General features: G+C 36.0%; 1 protein-coding gene across 2 annotated transcripts in view; it reads right to left on the bottom strand.

Moving 5' to 3' along the window:
- Nucleotides 1-22668, bottom strand: part of LOC111159033 (programmed cell death 6 interacting protein) — a 78089-nt gene that overhangs the window by 30732 nt on the left and 24689 nt on the right. The window contains exons 4-10 of one of the 2 annotated variants that reach the window (XM_022521390.1): nt 19246-19373; nt 15633-15786; nt 14320-14420; nt 11951-12082; nt 6602-6824; nt 5472-5595; nt 3251-3428 (exon numbers count right to left, since the gene is read on the bottom strand). In XM_022521390.1, the coding sequence (XP_022377098.1) occupies nt 3251-3428; nt 5472-5595; nt 6602-6824; nt 11951-12082; nt 14320-14420; nt 15633-15786; nt 19246-19373 (1040 nt within the window). The remainder of the gene's footprint in view (nt 1-3250; nt 3429-5471; nt 5596-6601; nt 6825-11950; nt 12083-14319; nt 14421-15632; nt 15787-19245; nt 19374-22668) is intronic. The other variant, XM_022521389.1, reaches the window with a different exon arrangement.

Here is a 22668-nt window from a genome sequence, read left to right as displayed (position 1 = left end):
AAGTGACAGAAGGTCAAAGTGCACATACCATTTCTGATTCCATTTATATGAAATGTCCGAAATAAGCAAATCCACAGAGACAGAATCAGAGTAGTGGCTGCCAAGAGCAGGGGCAAGGAGGAATGAGTAGTGACTGCTAGTGAGTCTGGAGTGAGTGCCAGCGAGAATGGAGTTTCCTTGGGGTGATGGAAACTCTGAAATTAGACAGTGTTGGTGCTTGCACAATACCGCAAACATACTAAGAACCACAGTCCTGTACACTGTAAAGAGGTTAAAATGAATCTTGTTATGCAAATTTTACCTCAAAAACAAACAGACAATGCAGTTGTGAAATAAATACAGGAGATTTTTTAGAAGAATCAGGTATGTTGAAAACAAGAGATACCAACAAATGAAAAACAACTCTCAAGGTGGCTAAAAAGCACAAAAAGCACACTAAATAACCAATTACTGAGCTGGAAGGCCAGCCTGAGCCAGCCTTGCAGGAAGAATGAGAGCACAAAGAGAAAAAGAAGAAATGTTGAAAGATAGGAAATCTGATTATCACCAGAAGAACTACCACCCATCTGACAGAAATCCATTAAGAGAGGGCAGAGAAAAAAAAGTAACTAAAGAAAAAGAATCCACGGACAGGAATCCAAGGTTAATAGGGCCCAACAGTTCCCTAGTGAAGATAAATTTATTATTTAAAAAAAAAAATTAGTGAATACTTGAATATTTCTGAAAATCAGCCCTAATTTCTAAAAGCTACCAGAGAGAAATGAACACTCAAAAAGAGGACCAGCTTCACAAACTTACTTCTCTCAACTCACAACTTAATTAAAATGAGACTCTCCAAGTACAGCTGACAGAATAACAGTGACTACTTCACAAGACTGTTAGAAACATCAAATAAGATAAACAAAAGTACCTCATATTAAGATAGGCAGACAACAGACATATACCATACATGTTAATAACGCCAGTTTTTAATTATAAAATAAGCTTTTTACACATTAGTATTCCTAATAAAGATGCTGCTCACAACTGATACATAGCATTTCAATAGACAATGTTCTTTTCCACAACTTGTTTCAAAATCAAATATGCATCTTCTAATCAATGACATCTTAAAATCAAGGAAATATAGTAATATTTAAATAACTACTAAGTAGCAGGCACATGCCTGATCCCAGTTCACAGCTATCTTATGTGATAAATATTATTATCCCATTTTTTTCCATAAGTAAACTGAGACATGAAGATGTTAAGTAATCTGCCCAGGGTGACAGCTAACAATAAAAACTGGGGATCAAGTTCAAATATAACTCCAATATTCAATAATGGTTTATTAAAACTTTTACCTACTAAATGTCCCAGACTGCTACTGACTTGCTATACCTGCATTTTCCAGTGTCTGTCTTTTCCCATCAGACAATTATTTCTTGCTGCTTTCACAAATGTGTGATCTTAAACACCACTCTCCATTTTTTTCTCCCTTTGTCTATCTACTATTCTAACGTCCTTTCAAGTGCAACACCAGATAACAAGCTTGCTTAATCTAATAATCAACAAATTTTAAAGGACTATAAGGCATTCTCATGAATAAATTTATGACCTTAAGAGTGGTATCTGTCAAATATTAATGTGCAGGGGCGCCTCAGTGGCTCAGTGGGTTAAAGCCTCTGCCTTCAGCTCAGGTTGTGGTCTCAAGCCGCAAATCGGGCTCTCTGCTCGGCAGGGAGCCTGCTTCTTCCTCTCTCTCTCTGCCTGCCTCTCTGCCTACTTGTGATCTCTGTCTATCAAATAAATAAAATCTTTTAAAAAAAATATTAATGGCACATGAAACACCATGGGATCTTGTTAAATGCAGCTCCTGATCCAGAAGGTCTGAGATAAGGTCTAAGATTCTGCATGTCTAGCAAGCTCAGCACAGCAAGGCTTTGGTACTGAACTACATAACATCAATTCTGTTTGCTTTCAATTTTCTTTTTATTGATTACATCTACATAGATGAGGCTGATAACACTGATGGTGTAATTAATGTAGAACCCCTCATGAATCAGATTCCAAAGGCCAATACTGCAGGTAAGTTTTCATTTAAGTTTCCAATAGCTAATATGCCACTATCACTATCAATTTATCATTTAGTATAATCATAATAATCCTTTTAAAAGGCAATCCTTTAAAAAAAAAAAAAAAAAAACCAAGGGAGGCAAATATTCTCATCCCCAAGGTTCACACTGTCTCAAGTACAGATGACCCCTGCATAACACATGTTTGAACTTTATAGGTCCACTTGTAAGTGGATTTTTTACAGGACAGTATTATAAACGTATGATTTTTATGACTTTCTTTGATTTTAATAACATTTCTTTTTTCTAGCTTCCTTTAATCTAAGAATGCCGTATATAATATATATAACATACAAAATACGTGACAGTCAACTGTTTATGTTACCAGTGAGGCTTCCAAAGTCAACAGCAGGCTATGAGTAGTTATGTTTGGGGAAATCAAAAGTTATACTCCTATTTCTGACTGCATGGGGGGTTGCCACCCCGTGTTGTTCAAGATAAACTATACTTAAGTACTATACCCCTGCCCCAAAGTACTTGGAAATGATATTAACATCCTTTGAAAATTAACTGAAAAATTAAAACATGGATTAAAGCACTGACAACAGAAGTTAACTAAAAAACGTGACTCCTAAACTGGCAAAAGCCAATGTAACCATTTTGACTATATTTATCACTAAAGAAAGAAGTGAATCAATGTGGGGAAAGACGTGAAGGCACAGTAAAAGAATAACACTGTCCAACAGCTGACTTCAGCCAAAAAACTTCCTATTGATAAAATATGCTCTCTCTACTGAAAGATGGATGTGGTGGGCTTATAAAACACTTGAAGGCCTAACTTCCTTAGTCTGATTCCACATTTACCAAACAATCTAATCTTTCAAAGAAATCATTAGTTATGAAGGTTCTGAACAGTTTGTATGATTGTAATTTCTCACAGTATATCAATATTACATCATGGTCCATGAGTTTCATTAATGTGCATTTATAAACCCTTAATACATGTATGAACCCATTCTCACTCAATCAGAATTCCCCCTGGAAGCTGAAAGGCAGTTCTGGTTCACATTAAGTTCATCAGGATGGTGAGTACTACCCTACAAAACCCAAAAGAAGAAAGCATCCAGTCCTAATCCCTGCTGGACACCGAGTGGCAAACAGTTTTTACTTGAAAAAACAAATCTCTTAAAACATACCTCATCTAGGATTTCTCTATTTCTTTGTAGTAGTTCAGGTAGCTCTTTGATCAGCTGATCAACAGTCTGGATGCCTCCCTGTTCAATCACAGACGTGGACTTAGTCAATATAGACTGAGGTACAGTATCTCCAGATATATCTTCAATTGCTGCTGGAAGATTAAGGGAAGCTAACACCCTGAAAAAAAATGAGATACTGTGTCATCTAGAGGTCTAAATCATCTTTAAAACATTAATCTCCTATATATCCTAATCAATAGCAATGAAGTTTTAGCACCCCAAAAAAGCTGAGTACCCTCATCAATGGAAAAATAAAGATAAAGGGGGAAAAAAAGAAAAAAAAAAAAAAAAACCAATGATTGATAAAATTAAAAGAAAACTGTTAAAGAATTAAGTTCACAATTCAGAATTAAAAACCAAAAAGTAAGAAATGCACATTAAAAAATACTAGCTACCGGGGCACCTGGGTGGCTCAGTGGGTTAAAGACTCTGCCTTCGGCTCAGGTCATGGTCCCAGGGTCCTGGGATAGAGCCCCGAGTCGGGCTCTCTACTCAGCAGGGAGCCTGCTTCCTCCTCTCTCTCTCTGCCTCCCTCTCTGCCTACTTGTCATCTCTGTCGGTCAAATAAATAAATAAATAAAATCTTAAAAAAAAAATACTAGCTACCTTGGGCTCACAGCTCAAACTTAACTTCTTTCAGTCTAAGTAATTAAAAGACAAAATCTGAGGCAGCTGGTGGCTCAGGCAGTTAAGCATCTGCCTTAATGATCCCAGGGTCCTGGGACTAGTCCCCCATTGGGTTCCTTGCTCATCGGGGAGCCTGCTTCTCCCTCTCCCTCTGCCCTTCTCCTTTTGCCCCTCTCCCAGCTCTTGCTTGCTTTCTTTCTCTCTCTCTCCCTGATGAGAATAAATAAATAAAATCTTGAAAGGAAGGAAGTCTCAAAGATATGTATCTGACAAAGAACTTGCTCTAAAATACACAAAGAACACGAAAAACTCAATTTTAAATAATGAGCTAAAAATTCAAGACATTTCACAAAGGATATATAAATGCTAATAAGCACATGAAGAGTTACTCAACACCATTAGTAATCACAGAAATACAAACTAAACCACAGTGTGATACTGCTACACACACACTAAAATGAATAAAAATGAAAAGACTGACAATACTACATGCTGCTGAGCAGGTGGGAATATGAACTGGAATAACCACTCTGGAAAACAATCTGGCTATTCTGCATGAAGTTAAGCATATACCAACCACACAACTCAGCAATTCTAATCCTAGGTATTCACCCAGGGAAATAAAACATGTCCACACAAAGATTTACGCATTAGTGCTCACAGCAACTGTAATGTCCACCATCAGTGAATATAGAATTAACAAATTGTTATTTAACTATAAAATGAAATACTGCTCAGTAATAAAAAGGACCAAACTGATATAACATAGATGAATCTCAAGTTATTATGCTAAGTGAAAGAAGTCCAACACATTCTGAGTATATACTGAATATGCAATAGGTACTATAAATACTATAGCAACACTACAACATGCTATATACTATAATGTACATATAATGTAATACACATGCTATAATAATTACATTTATAGTAAACTGTATAAAAAGTAAAACTAATCTAGAGTGACAAGGAGCAGAGAGCAGTAGCTAAGGGCCAGGGGAAGAAGGACTAAAGTGAAAGAGGCATGAAGGAACTTTTTAGGGTGATGGAAACGTTCTCCACCTTGATCATGGTGGTGGTGGTTACACGGGTATGAACATTTATCAGAAAGAACGGAACTATACACTTAAAATAGGTGTATTCTGTTGCATTTTATTGAAAATTATACTTAAGATATTTTAAAAACCAATGAATTATTTTTTTTAGCCTTAATCCAAAAACTGGATAAGAATACTGAATATACCATATACCTTAACTTACAAGTATAAATATTCCCTAAAATGCAAATCAGTAGCCAAAACTACTCTCTTTGTTTCAGTAATCAAGTTTATTCCAAATACATTTACTAGGGCTTAATAAATACACAGTATCCACAAGAAGTGCACATAGGTGTGTATCTGCTATTTCACATATTCTTGACATTCATCTGCAAGCTCAGAAAACTAAAATGTCCAGAAACTATTTAGTTATAGAACACTCAAACAGAAACATTAGAACTTTAGAGATACAATAATGGAAGTTAACCTCTACCTACCCATTTGCCAAAGTCGTGGCTTCTCTCATTTGAGCAATTGATCTGTTAACCAAGTCAGCTTTCCTCTGATTATAGGCAGCCAATGACTGCTGTACTGATACAGGAACCATAGTCTCAAACAAATCTAAAATTAGGAATGAAAATTTCAACAAAATTTCAAGACAAAACACCTGTAAAGTGAATGCTCATATTCCCTTTCCAATATTCACATAAAAAGTCTACAAATACTTAAAAATCAAAACCAAATCACTATTAAAAGTATAGTAATGAAGAGGATTTTTAGATCACTATATTCAGGGACAATGACAATGAAAGCTTTCTTTTTCTTTGATCTTAATTTTCTTAACTTTTTAAGATGTGTTTGTCATTGACATTCTAAGATCTTTGGTAAAGAAGACTTACATGTAAGAAAACACACTGTTCATTTGCTGATTAAGTAGCCTACAGTGCCATGGTTTGATTTCCAGCTCCTTCCACCACTTCCTAGCTCTGAAACACTGGGCAAAATTACTTAAGGACTCTGTGAATCAATAACCTCATCAGTCAACTGAGGATAACAGTACATACCTCATGGGACTACTGCAAGAATATGAATTCTGAGCTAGCATCTGTATTTAAGAGAATCCCTGGCACACGATAAACACATCTTGTTTGCTAAGTAGAAACAGTAAGATAATCACCCTTTCCCAATAACTTATTAATCTTGGGATTTCAGCTAGACTACTATATACTGAATGTATCTACAACATCCAAGGATAATAGTTACTTCATACAACTATGACTCCGTAAGTTTATACATTTAAAGTCATATTTATGAATGTTCATTTTTAATGGCAGACTCTTAAATCAATAACAAATGTTAACAAAATGACAAATGCTTCAAGTCTATCATTACTCAGTTTCAAATTCTCTGACTCTGTTGTATACAGATACTTTATTACCATTTACTCTCCATCTTGAAATTTCACTATAGATACACCACTTCATTTTTATTCTCATATTCATTTTAAACATGAATGCAAATCATATTCAAAGCATACAATAGCAGTTATATGATTTTAGCTTTAATGAACAGATGAAACTGGGTGAAAGATGAGTAAGATTAAAGTGTATCTGAATACTTGACATACCAGTGAATTTCTGGCTGATGGGTACACTGACTGGGGTAGATTTCACAAGTGTGGCTTTGCCAATAGGGTCTAGATCTTTAAGGTCTGGAACTCGATCATGATAAATGAAGTCATTATCCTTCTTTGCTGCAGAAAGGGCACGGCTGATTTTGTCAGAAAAATCTTTCACATTAACATATTCATCATAGCGAGATGCCACTGTCTTAATCAATTCTGCTGCATGCTAAAGAGAAAATGTTAAAAAAAAAAAAAAAAAGAAAGAAAAAGGTTTTCTTTTTCTCAACCAAGGATCCAAGCATTGGTTTTTCAAAACAATCTTTGAGGACTTGTATTTCCAGCAATGTGGTCAACAGAATAACGTTGAAATTATCCCATCACAAAATACCAAAATATCAAAAATAAAGAATAAACATAGCCAGCTCCCTCTAAACACATGGGTGAATTACCAGGAAAGTAAAAGAAATTCATGGGCCGATAAGTATAAACTGACAGTGAGGGAGGCTGGCTATCAAATATTTCTGTATCCCAAAAGACTAGCAATTAAAACGCATTAGAAGTGGGGCGCCTGGACGGCTCAGCGAGTTAAGCGTCCAAATCCTGTTTTCAGCTCAGGTGACGATTTCAGGGTCCTGGAACTGAGCCCCACATCAGACTCCATGCACAGCAGGGATATTGCTTTTCTCCCTCTTTCTCTCCCTCTCCTTCTGCCTCTCTCCCAGCTTGTGCGTGCACTATTTCTCTCTCTCTCTCCGATAAATAAATCTTTGCAACACACACACACATTAAAAGCTTTTATGGAACCTGAAATACAGAGACATATCCATCTACTGAGAAACATGCCCTCACCTCACATAGAGGCAGGAACCTTGAAGAGCTACTCCAACAGTGAAAGGGTGAATCATGAAAAAATGACCCAGCCAACACAGGAAGGCAACGAAGAAGCATGTTATCTCAGCATCAACAGGAGTATATATATATTTTTAAAAGGTCTATCCTCATAATTCATAACATGAGCAAATGCTTCACGTAAATGTAGGGCTCAAACTGCATTACTCAGGTGGTTTCAGATACAGTAACACCAGATAAAATAGGCAATAAAGTCAAAAGCATCATTAGGGATAAATTAAGTACTTAATGCTTAACATCTGCCAATTTGCCAGAAAGACATAAAACTTCTTATACTTTGCATTTAATAAATCTCTATGTATATAAACAATTACAATGCAAAATGGATAAATCTACCCCTCATCAGAGGGGAAAATTTTAACATTCCTGTCTCAACATGACAGACCAAGTAAACAAAAAAATTATTAAGATTACAGAAGATCTGAACAGCACAATTAAGGAGTTTGATTTATGAGACATTGAGAACCTTGGAATCCACAATTAGAGAATATATAATATCCTCAGACATACAGGGAACATGTATACAGAGTAACCACTGAAAATAAAGCAAGTATGAAACACCGAATTATAGAAATACATGAATGGCTTAATGATATAGAAATACAAGAATGGTTTAAGAAAACCTACTTATATAATTCTCCAAATAAATTTTTAAAAATCAAATTATCTACACAGGTATTGAAAAAGCATTTGATAATATTCAATATTCATCACTGATATTTTTGAAAATCTTGGTAAAAATCAAAATAGATATCCAATCCCTTAACATGATAAAATCTTAACCCCCAAAGCTAATATACTTAGCAGAAAAATTTAAAAAACATTCCTAGAGTCAAAATAAAATGGTATCATCGACAACCACAGAATATGTCAAAACAAGACCAAAAAAAAAAAATGAAATCAGACATATGAAATTTTAAAAAGGAAAAAAATGATCATTTACAGGTGATGTATTTGTATACCAGGAAAACCTAAAAGTCAACTACACTATTCTGATTAATGAGAGAGGTGGCTTAGATGCAAAATCAACAGAGCAAAACAAAAGCTCCATCTTCAGTGGAAACTAGGAGGCGGAAAATATACAAATTTAAATCACTTATCACATTTGATTTGTAAATATGTGGTCAAAGAGCAAAGTTAGTACTACAGTATTCAGATATACTGAACACACTGGAGAAAAAAGGGACTACTAAGCTCCCCTCCCCCTATGAGCGGAAATGACTTTAAGCAAATCTGAAAATGATGAAATGGAATGAAGTAACAAGTGCCAATAGATGATAAAGGCAAAGCCAAATGGCCCATGTCAGCCACCAGGGGTCACAGGAAAAACCAAAGTGCTAAGGGGCCTCATCCCAAGCGGGGACTGCTATGAGCAAGAGGCTGATTAATCAAAGGCAGAGAGGCTGGGGGAAGTAGACAAGAGGAGTGAAAAGCAGGGAGAAAGAAGAAAGGGGGTGAGCACTCAGAAAAGGCCAACAAAATAAACTCTCAAAGCAGACACACCACCCTGCAAAAAGCAAAGGCTGTGAGGGATTCAGGGAAACAAGATTTGGAGGTTAAGAGTCCTTCCTCAATCAGTCTAGGTTTATAGAGACAAAGAAGCGAAACTGAGGAGGATGCCCTTACACAAAGAGGCATGGAACACTCCCAGGTGCGATTCCCCTACACAGGAGCCTCTTTCAATCTATCAGAATCAATCCTCATTCAAATACAAGTAACCAATACGGCATCCCATCTGCCTCAACCCAAAGAAACAAAGAGGGAAAGGATGAAAATGAGCATATAAGTTTCCAACAGGTAATGAAAATTCACCAAAGAAATGTTGTCACAAAGCAGATGAAAACAGCATGCTAAAAAAACTAAAATAAACTAAAAAACTTAAGGGTATAATCATAGTATCAAAAGAACACAAAATATGAACAGAGGACCAGATGGCCCAGACAACAGTGGGTGAACAGCAGATAGCAAGAGAATGTGCAACAGGAACTGACAGAACTCAAGCAAGAAAATGAAGAAAAACTCAAAATCACTTTTAAAGATTGAAATATTTATACAAGTAACAAAAAAGAGATAACAGACATCACAGACACCATTTAAGAAACACACAATCCAAGAAAGTGAGGAAAATTCAATATGGCAGTCAAGGAGAGGGAGGCCATTACAAATTAAAGATTTGTAAAACACATCAACCAAATACAATGTGAGGACCTTATATGGATCCTGATTTGCAGAGACCAACTATAAAAACAAACAGTAAGAAAAAATCCGGGAAAACTAAACTAGGTCTGGATAATATTACATTACTAATATTAATTATTAACCAGTTATTAATCTTGCTGAGTGGGATGACATTGTAGTTTTAGGGTTTTAAGTCTTATCTGTTAGAGATATAAAGTACTTAAGGATGAAATATGTTAAATACTCCAAAAAAATAAGAGGGGAAAGGGAAATAAGTGAAACACAAATAGCAAAATACTGATAACCATGGACACCAGATATTTGATGATTCATACATTACATAGATTTTTTTTCAAATTTTCCATAGTAAATATTTAAATTAAAAAAATTCATATAGAAGCATAAACAAAAAGAACAATCAGGAAAATTCAGAAATGAGAGATGGATACCTATCAGGCATTAAAACACTCTAAAGAGTCAATGACTAAAACTGTATAGAACTAGAACAATGAAACAGAATAAAAGGTTAGAAATAGACCCAAATATATATGACGAATTTAGTGCGTGACAAAGCCAGAATCTCAAGTCAGTGGAGTAAGAAAGTCACTGTAATAAATGGTTTGGGGAGGGGTGCCTGGGTGGCTCAGTGAGTTGGAGCCTCTGCCTTCAGCTCAGGTCATGATCTCAGGGTCCTGGGATCGAGCCCCCCATTGGGCTCTCTGCTCAGCCTGCTTCCTCCTCGCTCTATGCCTGCCTCTCCGCCTACTTGTAATCTCTGTCTGTCAAATAAATAAATAAATAAAATTTAAAAATAAAAATAAATTAATAAATGGTTTGGGGACAAGTGGGTAAGCCATCTGGAAAAAGGAAAACTGGATCCATACTTCACATATCAGGATAAATTTGAAGTGGATCAAAGATCCAAGTATCATATACAGTAAATTATAGGTACATTATACTTTTATTATCAGCAATCCAATTTCTAGAAATTTAAGGTATGCCTGCTGCTGTGGACTAAACTGTTCACCCCGCCCCAAAAATTCCTATGTTGACGCTCTAACACTCAAAGTGATGGTACTTGGAGATGGGACTTCTAGAAGATTATGTTCTGATGAGGCCATGCGGGCAGACCCCTCATTATGGAATTAGTGCCTTTCAAGAGGATGAGCCAGAGAATGTGCTCTCTCTCCTCCCCTTACCCATGTAAGGACACAGAGAGAAAATGGCCAACAGTCTACAAACCAGGAAGAGAACTCTCATGAGAACTCTCAACGAGAACCTAACCATGCTGACATCCTGGTCTCAGCCTCCACAACTATGAGAAAACAAATTCCTGTTGTTCAAACTCTCAACCTATGATAACGGAAGCCAGAGCCAAGACACCTGCTGAAATACAAAATGCCATGTGTACCTAATTATTCACTGCAATATTACTTGCACGAAACCTTGCAAACATGCAAGTACCCAGCAAAAGGGGACAGCAATAAACTGCTATTTATACAATGAAACACACTTCAGCTCTAAAGAAAAATTAGGAAGGTGTCTCTATTGCTATATTATTATTATTATTATTATTATTATTATTAAGTGCTGCCAAAGCAAGCACCGTATTGCTATATTAAAATGGAGAGATCTTCAGAATATGCTGTTGCATGCTTAAAGCAAGACACACAACGCTATATGAAGCATAGTACCTCATATGTAAGAATGGGGAGAGTTAAGAACATGCATTGTGTGTATTATGTAAGCAAGTGCATATATTTGCTGATATTTCAAAGAAAAAAAATACTGAAAGGATTAAATGAGAATCTAATGGAAATCACCTTTGGGGCAGTGGGGAAAAAAGATGGAGGAAACAGAAGGCAAACAGAGAAAGGTATATACCTTTACATATACCTAATTTTCCCAATTTTAAATTTCAAAAAATTTCAAGCCCACAGGAAAACTGAAAAAACAGAAGGAATAATAAAAGACCCACACTTAGGTTCAACAAGTGCTAGCAATTTGCCGTATTTGCTTTATCACTCTTTCCCATATATACACTTACATGTATTTTTTTTTTTTTTTGCAGGATCATTTGAAACTAAAGTTCGTCCATAAATATGTAAGCATACATCTGGTAAGAACAATCTCCTTAATATCTACAAACTACTATCACAACTAATACTAAGTAATACTTTCACAAAAACAGTTTTCTTAGGTTCCTCATTAATAAATTAAGTGTATCTGACAGATACTCATTCTAGAGTGGTCCAAGAGACTCACCTGTAACCTTGCGATCTCTTCTCCAAATTTCTTCTGTTGCTTTGCCAGGATAGACTGGTGGTACTCAGCGTTGGCCTGCATGATACAGTGCTTTGCAGCCAAGACAGGGAACACCTCCTGGAAATAAAAATACTGACCAGGGGAGAGTCCAACCACACAAACCACCACAGACAACATGGGATGCAGGAAGAAAAAGGAAAAGGAGACAGAAATTAGAATCACCCCATTAATGGTTTAGAGATAGGTTAGTCATTAGGTGTAAACAGAGAAGACCACATGATTCTGCAGGAACTGAATTCAATGAATTCAACTTTTTTCTTCCAATTAAAATTAAGGGGTTTTTCTTTTGAACTGTTAAGTGAAGCCAATTTAAGTTTTTTAAGTCTTCAAACAAGCCATGAAGTCAACATTTTGTTTACAAAGAAGACAGGAAAGCATATATTAGAAAGAGAAGGGAAATAGACATTCACAGAGGAATACCAAGCACAGGGCTTTAGAAGCTTTCTTATGAGTCCTTACCCAGCCCTTAGAGTTAACTAAACCACCATTACTCACATACACTAATGAAAATGCTCTATAGCTGACTGTTTCATCATGTTTAAAAGACAAAAGACAGTAAATTAAGTTCCCACTTACATTTATATCCTAAGAGAATTTTTAAATAAAGATGATTTCTAGCCATATAAAAATTTAGTATAAATGCTAACATTTCAGATCATACACTCAAACACACAGAACAGACAAATGTACTAAATTAATACCTAACATGATGAAGTGTTGTTTTTGCCCTAATTTGTTTTGAAAAAAACTCCAGTCAAAATTATTTTAAAAGACCCAAACACATGAACCAGAGAAGCACTTATTTCAGTAGATGTTCTTCCAAAATGTCAAATCCTAGCCTGCAATCTTGCTGTCTTTAGGAAGTACATGACATATGAAATCCAAGAAATATACTAGGCAGTCATGGTCTAGACAAAAAAATAAAGACAGTCAAAAACTCAAGTACTACCTGGTATGCTTTCCTGTCTCCCAGTGAATAATCTGCTAGCTTCCTGGATCACTACTTGCAGATATTCCAGTTTTATAACTAGAATATGAAAATACCTTATGAGCTTTATTAGTAAAAAGGCAAAAAGGACATCTGAATCTCAAGCTGTACTCATGCCAGGTCTCAAGGTAAGGCTGGAGCAACTTGCTATTTAAACAGGAGATTTTCAAGGAATACCAGGAATGCTGCAGAGGTAGTTTCCAAGTCTTTGAAGGTGACATTCTTCTCTCCGTGACACGACTGAACTAATGGCCCAACAGGATGTAACGGTACACTGTGCAGCTGAACATGAGGTCTTTCAGATGAAAAAAAGGTGAGAGAAGATCCCAAGGCTCTTTTCAGGAGTAACAGTATTAACATCCAAGAGTCCTGGGCAAATTTCTACTGATCTCTTGGTGTATTTTAAATCTCCAGGAATTCCTTCACATGAATTCCTAATTCTCTAATTTGTGCTGTTGAGGTATTTATTTGCTTTTTTACTTCACTACAAAATTGTCTGCAATTTCATAATTTAACAGATTCCTGAATGACATAAATCAATAAATTCTCCTACAAAAAATCATATAACAAAAACCATATGCAGATACAGATAAAACCAATTACCTGAACATTTCTGAAAGAGTAGCTGAAACACATTTCACACAATCTGTTAATTCCTTTTTTTAACCATTCTGAGTTCACTCGTTAGTCTAATCATCTGCTTTGTCATTTACAAATGATCATCACTGACTAGTCTTTTCAAATGCCACTTCAGAAAAGTTTACATTAAAACAATTAATACTCCCTGTGATGTGTGGTTTAAGATGGTTGTTTTCCTTAGCTGTCCAACAGCAGCCCAATTTTCTATCCCTGTTGGCAAAACTTACTTCTAATCAAAATATTAGATGAATTTGTTTCTTTTGCTTTTGTCTTTATGTCTGTTTTTGTGCCTTAAGACTCATCTTTAAGAAAACAGGACAAAAATTAAAAGAGTGACTAATCAACATGCTCAAGTATTCATGCTTATACCAAATCACCAATGAACCAGAACTACACAAATCTTCATGTGGTAAAATTACTGGAGAAGTTCAAAAATTTCCAGAAAGAGTTTTAGCTTGGAAAAACAAATTTAGTTAAGAGTAGAGACAAAGGCATACCCTAAATATAAAAGAATTTTCCATGCATCCTAAATAATTTCTACAAATATATTCTCCAAATGCCTCTCCTAAAATTTCAAGTTTCTTTATAAAACATAATTTTCAATGCACCGTCTTACATACAAAAACATCCAAGTTATTTCCACATGCAAAATAACCAAGTGTTTACAAAAACAATAACTGACCTTGGGGAGAGTATCTTTGTACTGACACTGTTTAAAAGCATCACCAAAGTAATCTGCAGCCTGATTAGCCAATTTAGCTATGATGGCATCTTTCATTTTATCTGGAATAAAATATTAAATTGACCATTATAATTAAAATAAATATAAAATAATCATGGTAACAATATAAACACCAAGATCACAAGTTTGTATATTTGTCTAAAAAAAGTCCTTACTGATGAAATCAATTCTTCCACATAAAATTTAACCACTTTATAGGCAAATCCAGAGTCAGAAAATAGATTAGTGGTTGCCACGGGCTGGGAAAAAAGGAGAATGGGGAGGGGGTTTGGAGTTTCTTTCTGGGGTGACAATAATATTTGAAAATAAGAGATAGTGCTGGTGGTTTCAAAACTCTGAATATACTAAAAAACAATCAACTGTAAACTTTAAAAGGGTAAATTTTATTATATATGAATTCTATCTGCTTACTATCTTACTATCTTACTATCTAAATATCTTACTATCTGCTGTTATTTTATAAGATAAAAACTATTCCAGTTCATATTGCTTCCATAAGATGACTGCTCTCTTATTTTCAATTACTATGCACTTCCACAATCAGACCATATCCCAATCTCTCATACTAACTTACACGCCTCCTAAGAATTGTTTTTATTTCCTCATTCACAGGACCAGGGACTCTGTCTAGATGCTCCTTCTTATTAATTACATCTAGTTTAGAGTAGATCTCTTCAAAGAAACTCTTCTTGACTAATCAATCAAAATTACCATGACTCCCCCAGTATCCTCACCCAGAGCCAGGCCACCAGGCATTATCACATTATCTATTTTATTTTCTTTATACCAATTATCTCCCTTTAAAATCACCTTGGCTACTTAATTTCTTGCTTATCATCTTTCCCACACTAAAAATGTAAGCTTCCTGAAAGTAAGAATCTTGCTTATTTGCAACCTCTATCTAGAGCCTAGAGCAGTGACTGGCACACAGTAGGTACCCAATAAATATATGCTGAATGAATGAATTTTTGACCCACTACAAACCTACACAAATACTATTCTAGAGTTTAGTATTTTAAGATAATAGCTATCTACTTCATAAAATGCTTCAAACACAGCCTACATTCATAAATGTTCATTTGTACCACTTTAATTTCAGAAAAAGAAAGTTGAAAATTTTCAATAACCCATGTGTTAATAAGTTCAAAGAGGAAAGCTCTACACTGAGCATATTATATTCTAATCACCTTCCTATTTTAAAAGCTTGTCACTTCTTTTCACATGCAACAAAATGGAGGAAAAATTAAAATTACCTCTTGTGGCTTTTAAAAAAAATACTTCTTGGGCCTGTGCCAACATAATAAGACTGAGGGTCCCAACAGTATCTGGAGATATGTCCACAGTAGGCTCTCGATTTAAGGCAGATAAAACTGTCTCTTTAATATGTAAAAAGGCACCACTAGCAAACTACAGGGAGGAAAAAAAGAATTTCTTTGAAATCTACAGAAACCCAGCCAACACTTAATTTTCTACTATTACACACAAATCATTTCAAATGTTAATTTAGTTGAACAGATACTATTTTAAAATTTTTATCTTGTTACAAATCTAAAAACAACTGACCTACAGACAACAATGCAAAAGATTTAACAAAGATTAAAAGTACACTGCAGCAAAAAAAACAGTAACTTTAGAGGACAAATTGGTTAAACTTATTTTTAGATATACTTCCTCAAGACTAACATAAGAATAGAGGCAGGGATAAAACATTATTAAAATGCATTTAGTACTAAAATGATTTTACTTTGATCCCAAACAAATCCATCTGTCAAGTAATTAAACATGCCATACTTAGGGAAAACCTCAAATAGTACAGGTGCCTACTCCTCTGAAGAACAGCATTATTAGCCACTGTTAATGATTTCTATTTGGCTTTCAAAGGTCCCTGGTGAAATGTTCCCCATCAGATTTTTTATTCCTGATTATATTTTGCTGAAGTTAACACAAAAAATAACTGCTTTTATGAAACAAATGATCCTGGGAAAAAGAAAAACATCAGTCTGGGTTTAAAAGGTGTTGTGGGGGGCGCCTGGGTGGCTCAGTTGGCTAAGCACCTGCCTTTGGCTCAGGTCATGATCCCAGGGTCCTGGGATTGAGTCCACCACATCAGTAGTGTCAGGCTCCCTGCTCAGCAGGGAGTCTGGTTCTCCCTCTCCCTCTGCCCCTCCACCCTGCTCATGCTCTATCATTCTCTCTCTCAAATAAATGAAATCTTTAAAAATGAATTAAGTAAGTAAGTAATTAAAGGTGCTGTGGATTATAGAGAGATGCTCTGCAGAGATAATTCAAGGTTAACTGTACTGAAAGTGAAAATCATGTTTTCTGCAGTCAGAAGTATAAAACTAGAGCATGTGCAAGAGGCTATGACCTGACCTTGCTCAACAAACTAAGAGAATCACAGACTAGAACAACAAAGAATCCAGTCTCTCTCACCAATCCTGGAAATGAAGGCCCACAGAGGTTATTAAAGAACACAACCAAGTGCACACAGCTTCTTGGTGGCAAACAGCATAGACCCACTTAGGATCTAGGTCTTCTTACCAATGTCACCCCTCCCTTTCCATCACACTAGGTGACCTACTGTGAATCACAGAAGTGACTCACAGGATGTAATATTCTCAGTAATTAAGAATGCCCTCTAAGTCTACGGCCATACCACCCTGAACGCGCCCGATCTCGTCTGATCTCGGAAGCCAAGCAGGGTCGGGCCTGGTTAGTACTTGGATAGGAAGAACGCCCTCTAAGATATCACATGCCAATTAACTGAGTTACAGTTAATAGAAAAGTAAATAATTAAGTTTACTTCATTTTCATGTTTTATTTTTTTAAAGATTTTATTTATTCATTTGACAGAGAGAGATCACAAGTAGGCAGAGAGGCAGGCAGAGAGAGGAGGAAGCAGGCCCTCCGCCGAGCAGAGAGCCTAATGCGGGGCTCTATCCCAGAACCCTGGGATCATGACCCGAGCCAAAGGCAGAGGCTTTAACCCACTGAGCCACCCAGGCGCCCCCATTTTCACATTTTAAATTATTGGCCCTCTATAGCCTCAAAAAGAAAAGGGATGCGCATCATATTTGTCATCCATGCCCATTCAAAACTACAGGGCAAGCCATAATTTAGAGCACCTTGTTTGCTTAAAATGTACTTTCCTCTCACTTTTTTATTTTTTTAAGATTTTATTTATTTATTTAGCAGAGAGAGACACAGTGAGAGAGGGAACACAAGCAGGGGGAGTGGGAGAGGATGAAGGAAGCCTCCTCAGAGCAGGGAGCCTGAGGTGGGGCTCGATCCCAGGACCCTGGGACCATGACTCAAGCCAAAGACAGACACCCAACAACTGAGCCACCTAGGCACCCCCCTCTCACTTTTAAAAGAGCATTCCTCACCTCACTCATAAACTTAAATATCAGGAAAAAAATCAGACCCAACCTCTAGGACAAGCAAATTCCAGAGCCAAAGAAGACACTAGAAGCACCGTTTGGAATTCCATAAAATTTGGAATCAGAACACCTGAAACCCCAGTGGACCAGTTATTAACACTCTGACCTTTTAGTCTCCTTGCATATGAGAATGACATTATGTAACATGCATTACAAGGCTTATATGAGAGTAAAATAATGTACATGAGTACACTTTGTAAATAACATCATAATATAAAACATGAGAATGTAATTATACATGATATCACTCAGCAGCAATTTGTTCTTTAAATAAAAACAAAAATAAAAGTTAATACACTGACACAAATATGCCATATTAGTAAATGATAATATCTAAAATCTAAATTTAGCCAACTTAAGAACATTACATATCTGACCACATTTAAATATGACCTCTTTGTTTCTCAGAGTTAAAATTTTCTTAGGTCTTAACTTTTTTGACAATGGTGAAATTTTATATGTGTCTCACTCTAAGAAAAAAATATATTAAAATAATGTACATCTGACCCTTGAACAATAGAGGTCTGAACTACACAGGTGCACATATGCAAGGATTTTTTTTTTTCAATAAATACAGTATGGTACTATACGGTACTATGGTACTATAAATATATTTTCTCTTATGTAGTTTTTTTTTTTAATTTGGATTTAAGTAATGTGTTTTTGTTTTGTTTGTTTTAAAGATTTTATTTATTTATTTGACAGACAGAGATCACAAGTAGGCAGAGAGGCAGGCAGAGAGAGAGAGGGGGAAGCAGGCTCCCTGCTGAGCAGAAAGCCAGGCGCGGGGCTCAATCCCAGAACCCTGGGATCATGACCTGAGCTGAAGGCAGAGGCTTCAACCCACTGAGCCACCCAGACACCTCTCTCTTATGAAGTTCTTAATAACGCTTTCTTTTCTCTAGCTTACTTTAAGAGTACAATATAAAATACATGTAACATACAAAATGTGTGTTAATTGTTCATTTTATGGGTAAGGCTTCTGGTCAACAGTAGGCTATGAGTAGCTATGGTCTAGGGGAGTCAAAAGTTATTACAGTGTATTTTTTGACTGTGCAGGGGGTCAGTACCCCAATCCCCATGCTTTCAAGGTTCAACTGTACAAAATTTTTAAATGAGATCAATTATTTGAAAGGGATTTACCAAGAACTTCACCTAAAACATTCAATCATTTGTTCTCCCAACATTTATTGAGCCTTTCTTATGTGCCAGGCACTGTGCTAGGTGCTGGGTATACAATGGTGAAGAAAACAGAGCTGGTCTATAGGTATGACGTTTATCAAAATTCAAAAGTATTCAGTAACTCATTAAAAAGTACATTACTTTTCAAGAAAAGTATAAAGAAACATCTATAAACCTCAATACAGATTATTTCCAATTTAATACAACAGAGCGTTAACCATTATATGGTTACTTTTCTGCATACCTGATAATGCTTAGCAGCAATTTTCAATCCTTCATCATTATCCAGGTTCTGTTCCACTGCAATCTGGCTAGCTAGGGCTGCACAGTTGAACAACACACAGCTCTTTTCATATCCTAAGCTTGCAAGAGCTGCAAAAAATTAAGAAGGAAAAATTTTTCATTTATTTTTCTAAAAAAAAATGAATGTTTCAGAGATTGACTCTCACAAAAACAAGTTTCCAAACCTTTTTTCTCACCCAAAATAGTGCCCATATTTCTAATGCTGTCCTGCCAGGCATTTATTTCCACAGCAATATTCCTATCATCTAAAATTCAAAAGATCAATGAATTATTGTTTCCTTCCCTTTATGTCCAAAATGTTGTGAGGTTCCAAATGAAGTCATTTCTCACTTAAATCCAAGTAAATTATTTCCATTTTCTCTTCACCGCTCTCAAAATTGTATCTTCTCACCGCATTCAAGCCAGTTCTTCACTACCACAAACCTAACCCAATTCAAGCACCTCCAAGCCTCACTCCCTTATGCCAATACATCTCTCAGAAGGCTAGCAGATAATGTGGTTAAAATACAATTCTGCTCAAGAAACTACACACTTCACATCCACTGGGATAGCTACTATCAAGAACAGCAACAATAAAAAATAACAATTGTTGGCAGACATACGGAAAAATTGGAACTGCTGTGCACTACTGGTGGGAATGTAAAACACTGCAGCTGCTTATGGAAAACAATATGGCAGTTCCTCAAAACGTTAGAAATAAAATTCCCATATGATCCAAAAATTCCACTTCTGGGTATATGCCCAAAGAACTGAGAGCAGTCACAAAAAGATATTTATACACCCATGATCATAATCAAAAGGTAGAAGAAACCTGAAGTGTCCACTGATGGACAAACAGATAAACAAAATGTGGTATGTACAGACAATGGAGTATCATTCAGCCTTAAAAATGAAGGAAATGCCATCACATGCTACATAGTGGGTGAACCTTGAGAACATTAAGTGAAATACGCAGATCACAAAAAGACAAACTTACAGGCATACCTCATTTTATCGTGCTTCACTTTATTGGGCTTTGCAGATAACTGCATTTCTTTCTACAAACTGAGAGTTAGTTAGTGGCATCAAGCAAGTCTATCACTGCCATTTTTCCAACAGCATTTGCTCGTTTTGTAGCTCTGTGTCACATTTTGATAATTCTCACAATATTTCAAATTTTTTCACCATGATTATAATTATATTTATTAGGGTGATCTGTGATCAGTGATTACAAGTCACTGAAAGCTCAGGTGATGATTAACATTTTTTAGCAACAAAGTTTTAAATTAAGTTATATACACTGTTTTTCAGATATAATCCTATTGCATACTTAACAGACTAACATAGTATAAACGTAACTTTGATATGCACTGAGAAATAGAATAAAGCTTTACATGTGAACAAAAATATACTTGCACTCTTATTCTTAGCATCCTAAAATTACACAATATTCTAATGAGTGGGTAGGCTATGCTTTATTTAAGCAAGACATTACTGAAGGACACCTAATTCCCAGTATTTGCTACTGGACGTGCCTTCATGAACTACCTCCTGCTTTATTTACGCTAAGCTTTTTGCTTCCCACTTCTTCCAGCAACTTGGTTCGTCACTTAATCTATCTCACCATCAACTCCTTTTCAGCCTATCAATTTGGCATTAAAAATCCTTTTTCTTGACCTGGTCTCCCTCTCAGCATAATGCTCCCTTGTCCTTAAATCATTACTGCAAATTTTCTGAAATAAGCAATTCATATTTGCTGTTTTCATTTCCTCACTTCTGGTCCACACTTCAACCGGATGCAATCTGGCTTCTTCAGCATCCCCTCAGAGAAACTTCTTTCATTGCCGAACCCAGCAACTTCTCCACAACTTTCCATGACTTAACCTCTGCCACAACCACTCTGTCAGTGACATTCCAACCTGAATGAATATTAGAGTTACCTGGAAGTATCTTCAAAGATACTAATTTCAGTGGCCCACCCTGAAAATTCCTCCTACCCTATCACATCTGGCATTCTATATCTTTACATCTGTACCTTTCACATTTTCCCCAGGTAACTCTATTGTAGCCAGGCTCAGAAACTACTGGACACGACCTGTGAAATTCTCCTGGCACTCAATTCCATGTCTCTATTTTCCCCTTGTTCCTCTGAGATTTGAAGGCTTTGTCTCATCCTCATTCCCAGGAACCTCTTCCCCTGTTATCCTTAAATGTTATAATCCCTACCTCTTTCACACTTTTCCCAATCTACACACTACCAGAAGAGACAGATTTATCATTTAATGATAACTGTTTTCAATTCAATGTCTCTACCACTTCTGAGTTTTAAATCCAGTTCCCAAATGCCAAAGAAAAATGTCTACCCAGACGTAACACAGAATAGTCAAACTCAACTTACCTATCTTAAGGAATAAATATCCAACAAGTCAAACCAAGTTATAAATCTGAGAGTCAACCCTCAACTACTACTCTTTTCTGAGAAATAGTCAGCATATCCAGTTAGTTTCAACTCTGAAATGTCACTCACACCCACTCCTCCTCTTCTGACCCACATATACCACCCTGTCTAATCTCACCAACCTTCACCAGTCTCTTCACTGATCTATCATATCTCCTTTAGTCTCTAGAGTTAGACTTTCAGGAATCACATCCCACTTCATTAAATCCTTGCCTTATAACCTCAGAAAGTCACTTAATCTTTCTAAACCAGTGTGTCCAACTAGTAATAATAGTGCCTTTCTTAAATGAAACAAGATGAAACCAGAGAGGAAGACAAACCATAAGAGACCCTCAGGAAACAAACTGAAGGCTGCTGGGGCGGAGGGGGGTGGGAGGGACGGGGTGGCTAGGTGATGGACATTGGGGAGGGTATGTGCTACGGTAAGAACTGTGAACTATGTAAAACTAATGAATCACATACTTGTACCTCTGAAACAAATACATTATGTGTTTTAAAAAAAATGTTTTTTGAAAAAAAAAAAAAAACAGTGCCTTTCTTCATTGGGCTTCTGGGGAATTCAGTAAGATAGTATGTGTGAAGCCCCTGCACAGGGCCTAGGTGTAATAAATACTCAATAAATGTTAGTTATTAATATGTAAGAGAGAAGAATACAAATTCAGAGTATATTTTCAACTGTTTATAATCTACTTTCCAATGTCTTCGCCCTCCATAATCCTCAATTCAACCTATGGTTTCAAGCCTTAACAATAATTATATTAATATGTATTACATATAATTTCTACTGTATGTTATTATATGTAACATATACTCTATAATGCATACATAATATAAATAATACATTACATGTAATCATTTATAACAAAACATATTACTATTGTTCATTGCAGCTAATATTTATTGCATACTCTTTTAACGACTTCACAT

The sequence above is a fragment of the Enhydra lutris genome, unplaced genomic scaffold (assembly GCF_002288905.1).
Source record: "Enhydra lutris kenyoni isolate GAN:26980312 unplaced genomic scaffold, ASM228890v2 scaffoldscaffold66, whole genome shotgun sequence".
NCBI lineage: Eukaryota > Metazoa > Chordata > Mammalia > Carnivora > Mustelidae > Enhydra > Enhydra lutris.
Note: the sequence above shows the minus strand (reverse complement) of the source record. Positions and strands in the feature narration are given on the sequence as shown.